Consider the following 19,037-nt stretch of genomic DNA (forward strand, 5'->3'; position numbering starts at 1 on the left):
CACTTGAATGTCAGCAGCAACGTTCTACCTCCTGGAAAATGTCTTTCAACTGTGCATCCCATTACTATTCCTGCAGCCCATGTAGCTTGGCGATTGAGGCAGAGTGTGTTTGTAAGAAAGCTCTCCTTTGCAACATAATGAGATCGAGGTGGGTAATTTGCAGAGATTGTTGGAGCAGTGGTCAAACCTAAAAAAAAAAAAAGAGAGAGAGGACTCAGCAGAATGAAAAGACCATGTGAAACAGGAGATGACTTATAATGAGCCCCGAAATCGCGTATCAGATAGCCAGCAGGCTGGCTTTTCCTCATATCCTTGTCTTCTCACTGCTAAACACTTTCTCTTGCTCTGTTTTCTCAATCTCTTTCTACCTCTCGTTTCTACCTTGTGCATTGAAAATATGAATGAATTGGCATCTCTGCCATTTGAAAAAATAAGAATGAAGCCTTTTTCATTATTCAACAGAAGTATTTGCCTAAACATGGGTGTATGGTATTATTTCAAATGCTTTTGAGTTCAAGGACACTTCTGTTTGTTGCATTCTTTTTTAAAACATGTCTAGTTTTTCAAGCCTCATTTTAACTCCTCATCTTTTCTAGATTCTGTGGCAATTTCTGCCATATAGTTTGGACAGAATCTGCCTTCTTTCTACAGCAAAAAAAAAGAAAAAAAAGAAAGAAACCAGGAGGACCCCTCCTCATTAGATGTTGACCAGGGGCAACACAGAAAGTTGAAATGAACTTGATTCTATCAAATGGTTCAGTGGTCAGGGCATCACCACCTCTTTGCTTTCCTAGGCCTTTTACCTCTTGGTGTCTGTCTCTTTCCTATCTGAGAAATCAGTGCCAATCCCTAAATGCACGTCTGTAACTTAATAGCTAATGTAACACATTTCAAACAACAGAAAAGCTGTTTCTAGACATTCAATTTTATAGCATAATCTATTTTTGCCTATGGTATTCGTGGAATTTCTGACTTGGAAGAAAGATTAATGCTATCAAATATTTGCATCTATATTTAGATACAAACTTAGATTAGGCATTCATGATCGAGACTCCTTAGCAAGGCCTAAGGGATGTGATGTGTGTCAGGAGCTATCAGTAAAACCCTGACTCCTGCCTTGTGACTAGTCTCAGAACTTCTGTTACCTGTATCTGATGGTGGAGGTCTTGTTGGTGATCAGGGATAGTGTCCCAGTGAATACAAGGCCAGAGCCACATTCTTGGGGTTGAAGAAATGGACAAGGAGGTACTCTTTTAGAGATGTTATTTCTGTTCAAATTTTCCAGTGATGATTGAAGGGAGCTGGCAATTAGCCAAGAAAAACATGGTGGAGAAGGAGTAAGAAGGGATGTTTGGCAGAGTCGATTAGGAGGAATTTTAACAGAGTTTTTTGCCAGGTCCAGATATCACAGGTTAATGCCCCCAACTTTTTCTTCTTTAGAAAAAGAAGTGAGTACAGTGGGTTGACAAATGTGGGTAGCCTCTGACCATAGGGTTCTCTGCTTTCTAGCAAATTCTGAAAACTCTAATGGACGTCTAATGTACGTGAGGATGTAGTGTCTGTGTTCTTTCATGTGTCTGTGTTTGTGTGTGCGCATGTGGGGGGGGTGTTATAAGGCAGGATGCTTAAATGCTTTGTTGCATTATGTTAATTCCTTGGCAGTGCAATCAAATTCATGTCGTAATTAAAGCTGTCAGTTGGAAGGCAAGCCAATCGCCACGAAAACACAGCATAACAAATGAAGTGAAATGATTCTGCGTGTAGCTATACAATGCTTCGCCAGGCATGAAATTAAATAAGTAATTTGATGTTGACATCAGAAATTGAAATGATACCCACTGTTCCCTCATTCAGTCAGACCTGCATAAACAATAGCCAGAACAAATATGCACAACAAAGTCCTCTTCTCCACCCAGCTCCCTGAGTAATGTACAATATATATGCAAAATGAGTGTAACAGAGCCTTCCGAGACCTGAAGGATGTAATTTCTTTTGGTATACAGTAAGATGATATGTATTGGGGGTGGGGAGGTGGGTTTGGAGGGGTACTTCTGCTTTTGGATAAAATCCATTTGCAGGAAGGAGGGGAAAAAAAACCTGAAATAAACAAGTCCCATGTTCTTTCTAAGTAGTTCATCCTAAAATGAGTTTACCTCCCCGGGGCATGACTCCAGGGTGGTGGAGACCTAAGTTGGCTTTTGCCTTCCTCTGTTCCAAGGAGGGCTATGGTACCGAAAACAGGTGATGCTGTCACATGGCTAATCACTGCGATGAGAAACTGTCTCCATGGCTACTGTGGATCTCCCTACATACCATTTATGGGATCAAGAATGCAGCAAGATTTTTTTAAACTAAGTCCAGTGTGCAAGATCACACATCGATTGTCCTTTATTCTCCTGAGCCTGTCTGAAAAACCTAGGTGAAGAAAGTTTTGCTTTGGGAAGTGCATTTAGGAATGCCCTGGAGCATACAATTCTTGTTTGATGTAGATGCTGTTCATACTTAGAGCACTGTATTTCCTTCTCAGAAAACAGTTTAAAATCAAGAAGATTCACATCTGCTGTATTTTTAGAGATGCTAAATTCACCTGATCTTTTTTTTTACCCTATGCAATCTGAACTCTCATGTATTTATACATTAATTCAACAAAAACTTGTTACGGGCATCCTGTGTGCAAAGCATTGTGCTGAGCACTGGGGAAGTGGTGATGACTTAACCGGGTGGTCCCTGCTACCTGTAGTTGCAAAGCAGGGACAGGATATGTGGGTGGAAGAGCTGGAGGTGAACTGAGTAAACACTGCTTGGGGGTGGAAGTCAGCACACCCCAGAGAAGGTGTAGCACCTGATCCATGCTAGTCAGGGAAGAGGCCTTGCTGGTGCACAGGCACCAAGCTGAGACCAGAAGACCGCCCCTGCACTAGCATTGTTTTTGTTTCAAGCTTATTTGGGGTCTTTTTCATTCACGAAAAGGAGACTAAAAATTAAAACATTTGTAATGAGAGGTTTTGAGAAAAAAGAGACAGAAGTACAAACACGCATGGATCACAGACAAGTTTAAAACAAAACCAAGTTCTCTTTTTGGCCTCTTTGCCTAAAGAAGTGATGCCCTGCAAGCCTTTCAGAATTATTATTTTTTTAGTTTTCTGAGTGTCAGAACTATGGAAGCCTAAATTGATAATTATTATGACTAAAACCTTCGGAAAAATGGTGCTTTTCACTGCTTCCCTTTACCCGCACATTCTTTGCATTTCATTCTACTAATTATGTTTACAAAATGTCTCATTTTTGAAAAGCGCTCTGTGTGTACTAACTGGTGCCTTTAGGGAATAAACTGGCAAGTAGGTCATACACTGGAAAAGTCATCCAAACCCACTGGGCTTTTATTTTCAAGTCAGTCTGGGCTTTTTCCTCTTGCCTGCCCCTTTGCGGCCACAAAACTGAGTAGCTTGAGACCAGGGCCTTGAATGTCAGCAAGTCAGGGAGGCAGGCTGATGCGTGTCTGTTTAGTCTCAGTGCAGGGCGAAATGCCATCATTAATTCATTACCCAGCTGCCTGTCAAATAAATTGGCAATTACGTCCACCGCAGAAGCTTGGAATTCAGTAAATAGCACGTTAGCATCTCTGAGTTGTTGAGAGATGTAAAGGGGAAAATTAAGCCAACACGGTGTTTGTTTCAGTAGCAGATGACAAGGGGCAGCATACACTAGTGATGTGATGTAGCGATGAAAAACCCGCAAAGGGCTGGTAATGAGCTGTGTGGATTGGAACGTGTTAAAAACCATTGCTGATTTTCCACTTTGTCTTTATGCTTTATTGCAGAGTTCAGCTCCTTCCAGCTTGGGAACAGGCTACTTCGTAAGTTTATCTCAACTTCCACATGTGTGCCTTGCGTTGGCCTTGATTTACCTCTATAATGTTCACTCATTAGGATGTGAAAAAAAATCCAAGAAATCCCCTCTCAGTCCTAAAGAGCAGACTGATAGGCATCTTTTCATTGGGATTATTTTATTTTTAAAAGACATAAGCTGTGGGGCCCTAGGGATCCTAATTCAGTGTGAGATGTGTTTCGCAGGGCACTTCCTCCTTCCCCAGCAGTGTAAAGGAGACCTGATTGGTTTACGCCACCTTGCCTACATAATTGTTTTTTTTTTTTTTTAGTGACAAGTGTCATGTGGAGGATGGAATTCAGATTATGCATTGAGGTTTTTATTCACTTTAAAGAACTTCCCTGCATAATACAGTGAATTGCCTTTTTTAAAATAATTTTTTTGATGAGAGGTGGTGTTTTAATGGATGTTTTCCCTTACAGTGTGAGTTCACAGCCTTTAGATTTCCTTTGAGCAATCACGAACTTCTCATTTTAGCAAATACAAGTGTGTTATTTTATTTTTGGACATTTCTCTGCCCTTCAAGAGGGGTAGGGATGGTGTCCTTCCTCAGGGATTATCTCATAGATATTTTTCTCATAGAGAAATTGTCACTTTATTTCTTTTATTGATAGCAAAATTACCCTTTCTGGATTCAATAATCTTTTTTCAAGGTCTAAATAAAGAAGAGTTTTACAAATAGGCATTACTTACACAACAGGAAAACCTACCAATGTGGAGGTTTTTTGTGGTATTTAAAGGAATCTGATTTGTGTTCTGAATGATGAACACTGATACTCAATGCCTGCTCAGCTTTTTCTGAGAAAATAATGAAATCATGAAAATAAAACAAAGTGGAAAATAATTACTGACTGATTCAGTTTAGTGGCCTTTAAATTTCTTTCCTCTAAAATGCTAATTACGCTGGTTTTCTTCTGCCCACACGTTTCTCTTCATACATTTACATTAAATATATGAAAACCAGCATCATTCCGTTGAATGATAAGTCTTTTCCAAGCTTGGCAGAAGTAGCGTATTCTAAATGTTGATTTTTTTTTTTTATCTTAATCTATGATAATGAGGAGAAAAAGGGTAAGGATAAAGATTTTTTTGTACCTGCTTAATACAGTCAGCACACTTATCCTTGCTCCTTATTGTGGCTGAATATTCATGCTTACAGAAACATGCAGGATGCTGAAGCAGTCGAAATAACAGAAGTGGTCCATCTGCCATGTCTTCACACCAGGCTGGATGTGGGTTGAGATGCTGGAAGTAAAATCTGGAGACTGCCAGTGTCTGTTCTCTGTCCAAAAGCTAAATTGTCCCTCTTGGCTTTCTTCAGTAGAACAAGGCCAAAACCACTAACTTAGCCCTTGATCACTTTGAGACTGAACATTCTAGTATTTTTTTTTTTTATTGTCAATATGATAACCCTGAAAGAAGAAAGTCAGTGGTAGAAACCTCAAAAATTTTATTATGCTGTTTGTCAGTTTTTTTCTAATTCCAGGAGTGTTTCTTTTTTATTCTTTAATAATACATTCTTTGAGGAAAGTCTGCAGTTACAAATCTAAAATGATTTTTATATTCACACAGTGTTGGAGGAGTATAAAAGTTTGTCCTTTGGTAAAATTGCTCTTAGTATTAATTGGCTTACATAAAAAAAAAAATCTGTGGTATTATTAGCTTACACAGAAAACATACGTACCAGATGCATGGTCAGCTCTGAAACTGTGACCAAAATGCTCTACTTAGAATATGTTCCCAATAATGGGTTTATTCTGTTATCGAAGTGCAAAATCCATTGATATTATTGCCAAGTTCTCATCAAAAAGTGTCTTCTGTTTCAATTTTCATGCCAGCAGTATCACATGTAACACTTGATTTCAGGTACTATTGGGGAGTTTCATGCTCTTCTAAGTGGAAATAGTATACTCACAACTTACAAGAGTTTTGTGTCAACATATTCTTTGTTGTGCTTTATGATCTGGGATGTCAATATTAGCCTTTACTTACGCTTGTAATGAAGGCTTAGCATCAGGTAAGTGGAATGGTGATACGTGGGCTCTATCCTTACTTCTTTTCAGCATCTCTCCGAAGTGTGGACGGAGACACTTCACCTTCAGAGTCTCCGCGTTACTAATGCAGTTGAACCATAGTGGGAAGTCTGGTGTCAGAAAACTGAAGGCACTCACCTGTTGGGTTTAACGACCTGGAACTGTTTTCTTACATACTCTCCCTTGCCCCAATGTTACTCTAACTTCACAATTTCCTTTCGTTTAGAGTTTATGCTCTTAAAGACCTTTTAGTGAACTAGGGTAAAATGCTGATCATTGTGTGTGCTAATAAAATAGACACCCACCCAGGTACGTACACACACACACACACACACAAGCTCACGTGTGCGTGTACAACCCCATCCACAGCCAGTATATTCTTCTTTCTTTTGGTCTCCCATTTATCAGTCGTGATGTTAGAGAATTTAAAGAAGAATCCTTTGTTTTTGATTTAGTTGTATTTGTTTATATCTCTTTGGTTTTGTGTTCCAAAGATGTCTGCTTAGGTCTGTTACTTTTCCAATTCATTTATAAGCTGAAGATTTAAGAAATGAGAACAGCAGCTAAAATCAGTATTTACATAAGCATATTGCAAAGGATTCTTAAAGTAGACAAAATAAAGAAGGATTGGAACAAACTTTTCACATTTTTGGGAGCTTTTGAATAATGTGGGTGTTATACACACAGAGAGACACACATATATATTCATTACTTACTCATGCCCAGCTCATATTCTAAATATAAATGGAAGTATAGACTAGTTGGAATCTATTTGCTTTTTTTTATTTTGGCAAGAGTACCAAAACTTGTTGGAGTGTGTAGGGTTTTTCTTTCTTTTTTTTTTTTTTTAAACGTTAATGCAGTGAACATGTTTTCATTTTAATTTAAATGTTTTGGGCTATATTCTCTTCTTATACATGTATTTGAAGTATTACTGTGCATAGTGGATAATTAAGAACTTAGAGACAGGCTGATCTGAAGCCTGGTTGTGTGACCTTGGGCAGGTTATTTAATATCTGTAAATCTGCACCCACCTACTAGAGTTGTGAATTCTAAATGAGACAAGGTGTTTAATGCATGCAGAACAGCTCTCATTAATAGCAAATAATTCCCATTATAGTGTGTGATGGACAAAACTTGGTCTCATTAAGTGGCTTTGTAATGTTGTGGTAGGTAGAGGATCACCACCAGAAATCAGTGATGTAAGAAATAAATTTTGGAATTTGTAGCTGTAGGTCAGGAACATTCTTACAGCTTTCTGAGGAGCCTATGTGTGTTCGGTCAGCCGTATACCACTTTACTCCATATGTGAACAAATAAACATAGAAATTCACCATGATGTTAGAATGAACTATTCCAGGCTGTCCATGTATTACAGTTGTTTAATTTGTCCATTAAAGTCATTTGCTTATTTTTTCTCTCAGACTTGAGGCATTTAAAGACTGCTAATAGCTCTTGAGGTTGGGCTGGAAAAGTAAGAAAGATCGGTTTAACACCTTCAGGTGTTAAAAGGTTGTGTCCCTTATTTGCTGCTCCCTGACCCCCAAAAGAAAAGTGGTTGCCCTAGCATACCTGAATGAAGTAACCGAAGTCAGGAGAGTGACAAGACCAGAGAAGACCTCTCCTGGTTGCCAGTGCTAGCACTTGAGCCCATATGCCAGCAGTTGGGAGCCACTGTTGGCATAAGGGTGACTGACTTGTCTGGCTGAACTTGATCCCTGGTGTGTAAAGGAAGCTTTCCTTCATTCTGGTGACATGTCCTGCCTACTTTTCTGGATAATTTTCAGCCTTCTTCCAGGTTTGAATCTAAGTGTCGTAGGCCCATAGTCTCAAACAGCTTGGATCCTGCTTTTGTAAACTCCAGTGATCCAGAGATTTTCCATAATGGTTCCCAACTAATAACTTTAATTTTCCTCACTTGCATCACATCTAGCTAAATGTAAATGTAAATATACATACTTTAAGATTATCAGGGAAACCAGTCCACTTAAACCTAATGATTAAAACTACCACATTACGTAATAGAGGGGAATTGTGGAGTGGTACACTTCTTAAAATGGGATGTGCATGATTACTGCTTTCCTGTGCACTCAAATTACTTAAGAAGTTGTGTTGATAGGGCACCTGGGTGGCTCAGTTGGTTGAGCGACTGCCTTCGGCTCAGGTCATGATCCTGGAGTCCCGGGATCGAGTCCCACATCGGGCTCCCTGCTCGGCAGGGAGTCTGCTTCTCCCTCTGACCCTCCTCCCTCTCATGCTCTCTGTCTCTCATTCTCTCTCTCGCAAATAAATAAAAAATCTTAAAAAAAAAAAAAAATTTAGGATCCTCTAGTGGGGATGAAAAACAGATTCAAGCCAAGGTCATGCTCTTCTTGGGCAGCCTCCAGCTGCTAGTGCCTGACCACTTTTGCCCAATGTGGGATACTTCAAAAAAAAAAAAGAAGTTGTGTTGATAGTGTTGGTAACAGGCCGTGGGGTGCAAAATATTGACCTGTGACTTTCCATCAGAGCTATAAGATCATAAAGGGATTAGGGCGCCTGGGTGGCTCAGTCGTTGAGCGTCTGCCTTCAGCTCAGGTCATGATCTCAGCGTCTTGGGATCAAGCCCCGCATCAGGCTCCCTGCTCAGCGGGGAGTCTGCTTCTCCCTCTACCCTTCCTCCCTGCTCATGAACTCTCTCTCTCTCACTCTCCCTCTCTCTTTCTCAAATAAAAAAAAAAAATCATAAAGGGATTAAATTCTTTGCCCTGTTCTGTTTTTGACTATAGACCCTTGAAATATCTCCTGTTTTTCTTTGAATAACATGGGTTTTTTAAAGACTGGGCTTTCCTTTGAGCAGACACTTCTGACTTTTTGTCTTTCACTAAGTACTGAGTACCTTCTCCATCAGATATTGTTCTAGGTGATGGGTTACAGATGTGAAAAACCATGCCCCTCTCAAGAAATTTAGGCTTCTTTTATTTATTTATTTATTTATTTATTTTTTTAAAGATTTTTTTTTTTTTTTAATTTATTTGAGAGAATGAGAGACAGAGAGCATGAGAGGGAGGAGGGTCAGAGGGAGAAGCAGACTCGCTGCCGAGCAGGGAGCCCGATGCGGGACTCGATCCCGGGACTCCAGGATCATGACCTGAGCCCAAGGCAGTCGCTTAACCAACTGAGCCACCCAGGCGCCCCGATTTAGGCTTCTTTTAACCCAGGTCCTTTCTTTCCTCTGTGATGCTTTTAAATATTTTTGACACATTGCATTTAAATGAGAGGATTTCAGCTCTACAGAGAACCTAACATTCTTTAACTTTATAATGTTTCTCTGGGTTTTAACTTCAGAAATGCAGCTACTTCAGTCTGGCCTTGACAGCAGCGCCATTCGAAGTCATCTTCCTCCCCACCTGCCAGTACTTGCTGGTGATGCTGGGAGAGAATTTTGTAATTCAAGTATTTAATCAAAACCTGTCAAATGTTTAAAGATAAATGATGCTGAGTATTTTAACACGTCTCTCAAATAAGACTCTAATATTTGTATTTATTAATAATTAACTCTGGGTAAGTGAATTATTGGCCAATACTTATTTGCTGACAAGTTCCCATTATAATGGAAATCTCTTAAAAATCTGAATTCCATCAGAGATCTCCAGTTGTTATGGGGGCATTTGAACTCACTGGTAAAGACTGAGTTAGAAAACAACTCACCAGATGGAGAGTTCAGTGCATTTTAATTGTCAAATATATATTAAACATCTGTTCTTCATTCTTAAGGTAAATAAGATGTAAGCTTGGCCCTCAAGTCATACAAACTGAACAGTTCTATGAGAAGAGCGAGTAGAGCACTTGGGAGTATGTATAAGGGTCAGTTAATTGTAGGAGGTTTAAATTGTGCAGAACTTGATGGATGTTTATTTAGATTTTGAACAGATAAGGAAAAGGTGGGACAAAGTTTGAGGCAGCAAAGGTAAGAGCACAGAGAAATGGCATCATCGTGTGGGATTGCTTTGACTGTATATATCAAGTTTCTGGAGAAAGGTTGGACTTGGGTAGGTTAATTACAGGGAGTGTGAACAAAGCCAGGGAAGGAGTTGGGTGAGTGGGGAGGAGATGATTTATAGGTAGATCCAGACTTGACATTTGTGATCTTTTAAAAATGAGAAAGATGTGAATCCCAGGATCAATGACTGTGATGCTTCTTTTACTCGGAATAGGAGTCCCAGGAAGGAGAGATTTGATTTTAGGAAGCTAATGAGTTTGGAAGTTAGAGGAGGTAGTTAGAAGTTTAAATTGTATATATCTGCAATGGTAGTTCAAAGAGCTGTCCAGAGTAATGGGAAAAACAAAACATTGCCATGCAAATTGAAATTTATGTTAAAACTTATAAAAAAAAAAAAAGTAGTACCTTGTGAGAATTTCAGTATGTCCTTAAAACTCAGCCTTATGCTTGTCAAAAGATATCTTTGAGGTGTGGTTGTATGTATAATTTTGGGTGACGCCTAAGAATTACCCAGTGAGTCACCAAAGTAGACTTGAAACATTGGCCTCAGAGGTACCCCATCTCCCAAGTGAGCACACCACTAAAATATTTATGTAATATTTAATATACAAAAATATTTTTATGAATTTTTTGATTATAATAATGGAATAAAATATTGTAACCCATCACTCAAAAGCTGGGACATAAATAATGATTTGGAAGCTACCTATTTACTGTGCAGAAACATTAGGGTAAATGAAATCAATTTCTCTCCCTAATGATAAAAAGTTACCATGTTTTTGAATTATAACCTTTAAATACTACCCTGAATTATAATTGTCTCTTATAAAGTAACAAAATCTGAATCTTCACTTAAGTAGGTGTTTTGTTTAAGGTTAGGAACCACAGAATTAATCTTAGTTACCCTGGAGGGTTGGTTTATACCTGGACTAAGTATCTATATTCTGACTGACTCCTCTGCATAGTCACCAATAAACTCTAATTTCAGGGGCCTTAGACTAAAAAAATAATTGTACTTTCCAATTCTTTTTTTCTGTTTTTGATTCGGTGTGAATACTCTTAACTTTGGGAACAGGATCAGTGAGCCATGAACAACATACCCGTACAATTTAAATTCTGGTGAGCAGACATTTAATCATGTGTAGGATCTCCACAGTGAGATGACTTTTCCAGGTCACCCTGAGGAAATTGTCTTCTGTGTCCACATTTTTATTTATTTATTATTTTTATATATTTTTATAAAGATTTTATTTATTTGTCAGAGAAAGACAAAGAGCACAAGCAGAGGGAGAGGCAGGCTCCTCACTGAGCAAGGAGCCCGATGCGGGCTCTATCCCAGGACCCTGAGATACGACCTGAGCCAAGGGCAGACGCTTAACTGAGCCACCCCGGAGTCTCATGTGTCCCCATTTTTAGTTTCAGCTTTTTCATGCAGGGCAAAGGAATTGAGAAATTTGGTGAACGGGATAATCAGATGAGAAAGGATCCGGTGGTGTCTCCAGTTGCCACCAACCCCTCAACACTCTCATCTTCTCAACATTTCTGTGAAGAGATAGGCTAGGTATTTTTAAACATCTGTCTACGGAAATCTTTGTTGTTGGCTGTTGCAACTTCTAATTGAGGAGATAAGATGAAAATCCAGGTGCTCCTGATGGGTGTAGGGAAATAGCCCTTGGCCTGGTCTCCCTGTCCCCTCAATCCCCTTCCTTGGCCCCTCAGATTTGGAGAAAATAAGTAATTTTGGGGGAAAAAAAAGATTTTACAAGCCACTGGACTAGATAATTGCTTAAAGGGCCTTTGGTTCTAATATTCCAAGATCCGTGATTCTAAGTCCTTTACACCTAAATGTTTGCCATGGGGGACCAGTGCTTTCAATCGGTTTTGCTGCCTCTCTTAGCTCTCCTTTGAACCATAGGAATGCAAGGCCATGGTCCCCTTAGTGTTTAATGAACACTGCTCTTCAGTGTCAGCAATGAAAGAGATCCAAATTTTGACTGACCAAGTCTGCCTTTCTTTGAAATTAATAGTAATGAGTAATATTTCTGTTCTTCGGTTAGGGTTTAGCATATAGAAATATTGAGGCTGTAACCTCATTCTCTTCCATAGCTAGTGTACCTATTGGTCACAGAGATGATTCAGGAAAGACTTTTTAGCGGTGTGCATCGAAAATCCCAGAGGGAATGGACAGGCCACTGTCATGGAATTCAGAAAGCGTCTCCTCTTCCTCTCTCTTTCTCCCTCCTCTCCCTCCCTCCCTTCCTTCCTTTTCTTTTTCTGACACTGGCTTCAAAGAAGTCATCCTATTCTTACTGGAGATTTCCAGGTTATAGAAATGTTGAAATAGTGGGTATGAGCTATATTATATAAAATGAGCTGTGGGCAGTGTGAAATACCAGGATTTACTTTGACTACCCACACAACCTTCATATTTGATAGATTTAACTGCCCTGGAGTTTCATGGACTATCCATCAGAAGCTCAGATCAAAGGACTCATTCCTTTGCTTAACTGCTTTAAAAAAAAAATATTTTTCCTGAAATTGTAAATTAGATGCCTCCCAATCCATTGCATAAGAAACTTACAGCTTTGTGAAACACCAAGAGTATCATTTGAAAAGAGGTTAAAAAAGACAACTGGGGCTTGTTAAAGAGGAAAAGTGCTGTTTTAACTCCAAGTGTCACATTTTCCTATAGTCAGCTCCAGCAGTAAACAAGAGTTATTGGAAGCTGAGATAGTTTGAGACACTTCACTTATCTCCCGATACTTGACTTCAGAAGCCAAACATTTAAAATGCATTTTGCTCGCATAAAAGTGTTTATCCATTTAAAATACAATGTCGTTTTAACAAAAGCACCCCGGTGACAAGCTGTTTAGATATTGCACAGTTAATAAACTGTCAGGTCCTATACACATATACGTGAAAAGACCAGCACAGTTACCCAAGGCTTGGCATTATAAATCACTGTTAACAAACCTTAATTTGCTTACTAGGCTAATGAATGATCTCCAATTTTCCTGTAGTTAATTAGCTTCACTAACAGTCATGTTTAAAGGGACCTACCTCATACTACACTTAATTTCTGCTCTGAAATCTTTGGTATCTGGTTTGTAGGATGGAAACAAAAACAAAATGGAAAAAAAAAAAAAAGCGAGAAAACAAAGCCTATTAGTCTCCATTGACAACTCTCTTGTAATAAATCCAGGTTGTGGCTCTTCTCAAGTAGAGGCATTGCCAAAGGTGATGACTGTCTATTAGGGCTTATAAACTGTAATGTACTAGCAGATCTGCAATGGAGTGGTGAAGCCAGATAATTGTAGTCTTTCCTGTCTAAATGTGCTACTGTGGGAGTGGCCTCTGATTTTAAGGAGCCATCAAAAATGCAGCAGGGCATAACAGTTCCTAGTGAACTCCTGATATTTCATATGTTCATCACATCTCATAAAATCTTGCCCAAACCAACCAATGACAATGTGTACAGCTAGCCTGCCACAGAAAGAAATTGAGGAGAAACTGAGTCATGCAGGTAGCATTACAGAGACCCACCAAGAACTCACCCAAACCTACGGTGTCTCTTTTTACTCCCGTGAGTTCTGTTTCCATTTTAGTCCCTAAAGAAAACATTCACATTTTACCCTTTGTAAAAGGATCCTATCAGTAACCTACTTTTTCCTACCTTTGTGGGAAATAGGCCTGACTTTGGCAAGGGAAGGCAGGGCTGTATCCTGTGAAGAGAAAGTCATGGGAAGTTGGCATCTCAACCCTAAACCCAAAGGACACAAGAAATTTGGTTCCTTCATAGTTTATTTGAAATATATGTTAAAAATAACTTTGTAACAACACTAGCAATGTGATAAGAAAACCTGATTTCTCTGAACAAAAGGAGCATTAATACTAGAACATTCTGGGGAGCAAGGGAAACTAGAGAAGCCAGTGTGTTCTTCTAGTCAAATATTAAACAGCTAAGCATCATGACCAAATGGAAGTCTTAAGCTGCATTTTTAAAGAGGCATAATATAGTCATAAATTCTTTTCATCTGTTGCTAAATTGCCAGCTTTCAATGTAGTAATTAAAATAGATCTATTATTTTGGCTTTACCTTTATAGGTTTAGAGTTAATAGAACCTCTGAGTCAGAAGGGACCTCAAAGATCACCTTGTCTGACTGCCAGTCTGAGACTGAACTCAGAAAACTAAGTACTGTTAGGGTAGGCTGACAATTAGGGACTATGACCCCTCTTGTCATCGAAGCTGTCCTTTATTGGCATAGCTGAAGATCACATCAGTTTTTTTTTTTTTACCACCTACACCTCGCTGTTCTTTTGATTCCAGTTAACTAACAACTGTGCCTTTTCCATATCTAGAATAATAACACACAGACACACACACATGCACACATATATTTTAATCTCTGTTGAAGTTCATCTTGGTACACTTAGTACACTTGTTCATTATTCAAAGCTCTGGAGATTCTACCATCTAATACATCATTGTTTCTCTTAACACCATGCTGGTGAATACTACCTGCCGCCGTAAGTGTGACTTCCTCCTCTTCATCCAAGCTGTAGACTATAAAATACCAGTGCTGCTAGGTTTTCCTCATTGTTCTTTTTTTTTTTTTAAAGATTTTATTTATTTATTTGACAGAGAGAGAGCGAGAGCAGGAACACAAGCAGGGGGAGTGGGAGAGGGAGAAGCAGGCTTCCTGCCGAGCTGGGAGCCCGATGTGGGGACTCGATCCCAGGACCCTGGGATCATGACCTGAGCCGAAGGCAGACGCTTAACGACTGAGCCACCCAGGCGCCCCATCCTCATTGTTCTTTTTGTAATGTCTCTTCTTCATATATGCTCGCTGGCTATTACAGATTCTGGGTATTTATCTCCTTTGGTGATTTTTATGTGGAGCCTCAAAAAAAAAAAAACAACAGACATTCTTCCTTTGTTTCGTTTATCCATACATACATTTGGAAAGGGCTTTGAGACAGTCTGTGGACATGCTTAGTATACTGTCTCTTTTTCCTTTGTAGTCATCTTTTCCAGTTAAAAAAAAGTAACTGGACATTATCATGTGGACACCTTTGTTCTGCTGAAGAATGGCAAAGTAATTGACCATTAAAATATACTTACCATAGATTCCGTTGTGATGTGGGTATTCATAGCTAAGCCTCTTCAAATTATTCTAATATATGTGAATGAGCAGTATTATCTAAAATAGATAAAAAGACACTCTATAAAAGAGGTGCAATTTGATACAGTATTCATAACAGATATGCATGAGTAATAATTAGAAAAAGACAGATGAAAAACTTGCTATTATTTATAATAGGTCTGTGTTATATACAGTTGCATTCTAAATGTGGAATTCTTGAATTGTGACACATATTTAAATTTTGAGTACAGAAGACATAGTAAGTTTATTTTTGAAATCATTGCAAATTCTAAATTGGTCAGGCAATGAAATTACATTCTGTTTTTTTCTTCATCTTTCAAATGAAGGTTGGATCAAGGTGCTCTTTAAAAGGGTATTTCAGTGTCAGCCCATCTGTGGTTGTGTTGGAAAGACTGTTGTACAACCAATTAAGAGACTATACATGATCAGGGACCATTTGTATAAGTTGTTTTGTGAATGAGAAAAGGAAGGTAAGTATCTTTTCCAAAGTCATACAACTAGGGGAAGAATTCAAGTTGAGAATTAAGCTTAATAATATAAAACTATCCTGCCAAGAGGCTGAATACTTCACATTGAGCAATAGGAAAATAAGATCTGCCTTTTTTTTCCCCTTAAACTTTTGGAAACATAGGCCAAATGATAAGTTCTGTCTATCTTTGTTTTACCTCACTAAATAGACATCAAAGCAAGTGGATCCTTATCTTTCAGCTAAGGATAAAACCTTAGTTTTTCTCTTCCATAAAAAGGTTATATAAGGAGTGTGCGGATGGGTCAGTCAGTTAAGCATCTGCCTTTGGCTCAGGTCATAATCCCAGGGTCCTGGGATCGAGCCCTGCGTTGGGCTCCCTGCTCAGTGGGCAGTCGGCTTCTCCCTCTCACTCTACTCCTCCCCGCCCCCCGCTCATGCTCTCTCTTTCTCTCTCTTTCTCTGTCTCTCTCTCTCTCAAATAAATAAAATCTTTTTTTTTAAAGGTTATATAAGTGTTGTTGGGCTTTTTTTTTATATAAGTGTTGTTGGGTTGTTTTTTTTTTTTAATATTCATGCCTTGTAATATGTATAGGCCAATCTAATTAAAGCCTCACCCATGCTAGACTGGGCCCCAACAAAACTCTGCTTAGGAAAGCTGCCTGGGAAGCTTATTTTTTTACTTTTTGTTTAATAATAACCTTCAGTTTTTAGCACAGTTAAACATTTACAGAAAAATTGAAGTGAAAGTACAGAGAGTTTCTATTATCTTTGGCTCCCATAGATCTACTAATGACATTCCAAACCATAGGGTTACATTTGTCACAATTGATGAACCTACATTGGCACATCATTATCACCCAAAGTCCATAGTATATATTAGGGTTCACTCTTGGTGTTGCACATTTTTTAGGTTTTGAAAAATGACATGTATCCACCATTAGAATATCATACAGAGTAGTTTCACTGCCCTGGAAATCCTCTTTGCCCCACTTATTCAGTCCTCTCTTCCCATTAACCCCTAGCAACCACTGTCTCCCAATTTTTACTGTCTCCATAGTTTTTCCTTTTCCAAAATGTCATACAGTTGAAATTATACAGTATGTAGATTTTTCAGATTAGCTTCCTTTAGTTAGTGACATGAATTTAATATTCCTCCCTGTCTTTTTATGGCTTGGTAGCTCTTTTTTTTTTAAGTGCTGAATAATATTCCATTGTTTGGATGCCCCACAGTTAATGTATCTATTCACTTACTGAAGGGCATCTTGGTTGCTTTCAAAGATTAGCTATTATAAATGAAGCTGCTGTAACATCTCTTTGTAGGTTTTTGTATGGACATAAGTTTTCAGCTCATTTGCATAAATACCAAGGAGCACAATTTCTGGATCTTACGGTTAAAAAGTATGTTTAGTTTTGGAAGAAACTGCCAAACTGTCTTCCAAAGTGACTGTATCACTTTGCATTCCCATTAGCAATGAATGAGATTTCCTTCTGCTCTTTGTCCTTGCCAGCATTTGGCATTGTCAGTGTTTTGGAATTTTACATTGTAGTAGATGTGTAGTTGTATCTCACTATTTTATTTTTTTATTTTTTTTTTTAAAGATTTTATTTATTATTTGAGAGAGAGAGAGAGAAACAGCATGAGAGGGGAGAGGGTCAGAGGGAGAAGCAGGCTCCCCGCTGAGCCGGGAGCCCGATGTGGGACTCGATCCCAGGACTCCGGGACCATGAACTGAGCCGAAGGCAGTCGCTTAACCAACTGAGCCACCCAGGCGCCCTCTCACTATTTTAATATGTAATTTTCTAGGGACGCCTGGGTGGTTCAGTCGGTTAAGCATCTGCCTTCAGTTCAGGTCCTGATCCCAGGGTACTCGGATCAAGTCCCACATGGGGCTCTTGCTCAGCAGGAAGTCTGCTTCTCCCTCTGCTGCCACTCCCCCTGCTTGTGCTCTTTCTCCCCCTGACAAATAAATAAATAAAATCCCTAAAAAAAAATGCAGTTTTCTAATGACGTGATGTTGAACATCTTCTGGTATGCTTGCCATCTGGATATCTTCTTTGGTGAGGTGTCCATTCAGGTCTTTTGCCTATTTGTTAATTGGGTTTTTCATGTTTTTTAAGTTGAGTTTTAAGAGTTCTGTTATGTACTTTGCATAGTAGTCCATTATCAGTTATATCTTTTGCAGATATTTTCTCCCAGTCCCTGGTTTGTCTTCTCATTCTCTTGACATTGTCTTTCACAGAACAGAAAATTTTCCTTTTAATGAAGTAAAGCATATCAGTTATTTATTTCATGTGTTGTGCCTTTGGGGTTGCATTAAAAAGTCATTGCTGTACCCAGGCTTATATAGAGTTTCTCTCCTGTTATCTTTCAGGAATGTTACGGTTTTGTATTTTGGTCTTTGATATATTTTGAGTTAATTGTTGTGTAGGGTATAAGGTGTGTGTTTAGATTCTTTGTGTTTTTCTATATTGTGTGTGAATGTCCAGTTGTTCCACCACAGTTTGTCTAAAAGACTTATCTTTGCTCCAGTGTATTGGCTTTTCTCCTTTGTCAAAGATCAATTAGCTCTATTTCCACTTATTTCTGAGCTGTTTGCTGTGTTCTCTGTCCATTGGTCTGTTTGCCTCTTCTCTCACCAGCACCCCAGTATCTCAATTGCTATAGATAAATAATAAGTACATGAATTGATATTTATTCATAATAAATCTTGTAGTTATGTCAGTTCTTCAACTTTGTTCTTCTCCTTCAACTGTGAGTTAGCTATTCTAGGTCTGTTGTCTCTCTCTATGAACTTTAGAATCAATTTGTCAATAGCCATAAAATACCTTGCTGAGATTTTGATAGGAATTGAATTGAATCTGTAGATCAAGTTGGGAAGAAATGGCATCTGGACAATATTGCGTCTTCTTATTCATGAACATGGAACATCTTTCCATAAATTTAGTTCTTCCTTTGTCTCTTTCAACAGAATTTTGTAGTTTTCCATGCATAAATCTTCTATATGTTATAAGTTATGTGTAAGTTATACATCTTGTTAAATTCATAACTAAATATTTCTTTTCGGGGTGTGCCTTAATTTCAAATAACACTTGTTCATTGCTGGTATATAGGAAAGTAATTGATTTTTGTAATATTAACCTTGTATCTTGCAACCTTGCTCCTATCACTTATTTCTAGTAGTTTCTTTTGGATTTTCTACATAGGTGATCATTTCATCTGAGAACAAAAACAGTTGTATTTTTTCCTTCCCAGTCTGTATACCTGTTTTTTCCTTTTCTTGTCTTACAACATTAGCTAGGACTTCCAGTATGATGTTAAAAAAGAGTGGTGAGGGAGGACATCCTTGCCTTGCTCTTAAGCTTACACTAGAAAGCTTTGAGAATTTTACCCTTAAATACGATGTTAGCTGTAGTTTTTTTGTAGACATTCTTTATCAAGGTGAGAAAAGCTCCTTTTTATTCCTGCTTTGCTGAGACCTTTTATCATGGATGGGTATTG

The 19,037-nt window shown here is 38.6% G+C and overlaps 1 protein-coding gene across 6 annotated transcripts in view; it reads left to right on the forward strand.

Annotated features, from left to right (window-relative positions):
- The window catches only part of AUTS2 (activator of transcription and developmental regulator AUTS2), a 1,062,127-nt gene that overhangs the window by 473,653 nt on the left and 569,437 nt on the right, over positions 1–19,037 (forward strand). For all 6 annotated transcript variants that reach the window (XM_081819609.1, XM_081819612.1, XM_081819611.1 and 3 more), the window contains one exon: positions 3,821–3,856. In XM_081819609.1, the coding sequence (XP_081675735.1) occupies positions 3,821–3,856 (36 nt within the window). The remainder of the gene's footprint in view (positions 1–3,820; positions 3,857–19,037) is intronic.

The sequence above is a fragment of the Leptonychotes weddellii genome, chromosome 5 (assembly GCF_054177405.1).
Source record: "Leptonychotes weddellii isolate Sample4059 chromosome 5, ASM5417740v2, whole genome shotgun sequence".
Classification (NCBI taxonomy): Eukaryota; Metazoa; Chordata; class Mammalia; order Carnivora; family Phocidae; genus Leptonychotes; species Leptonychotes weddellii.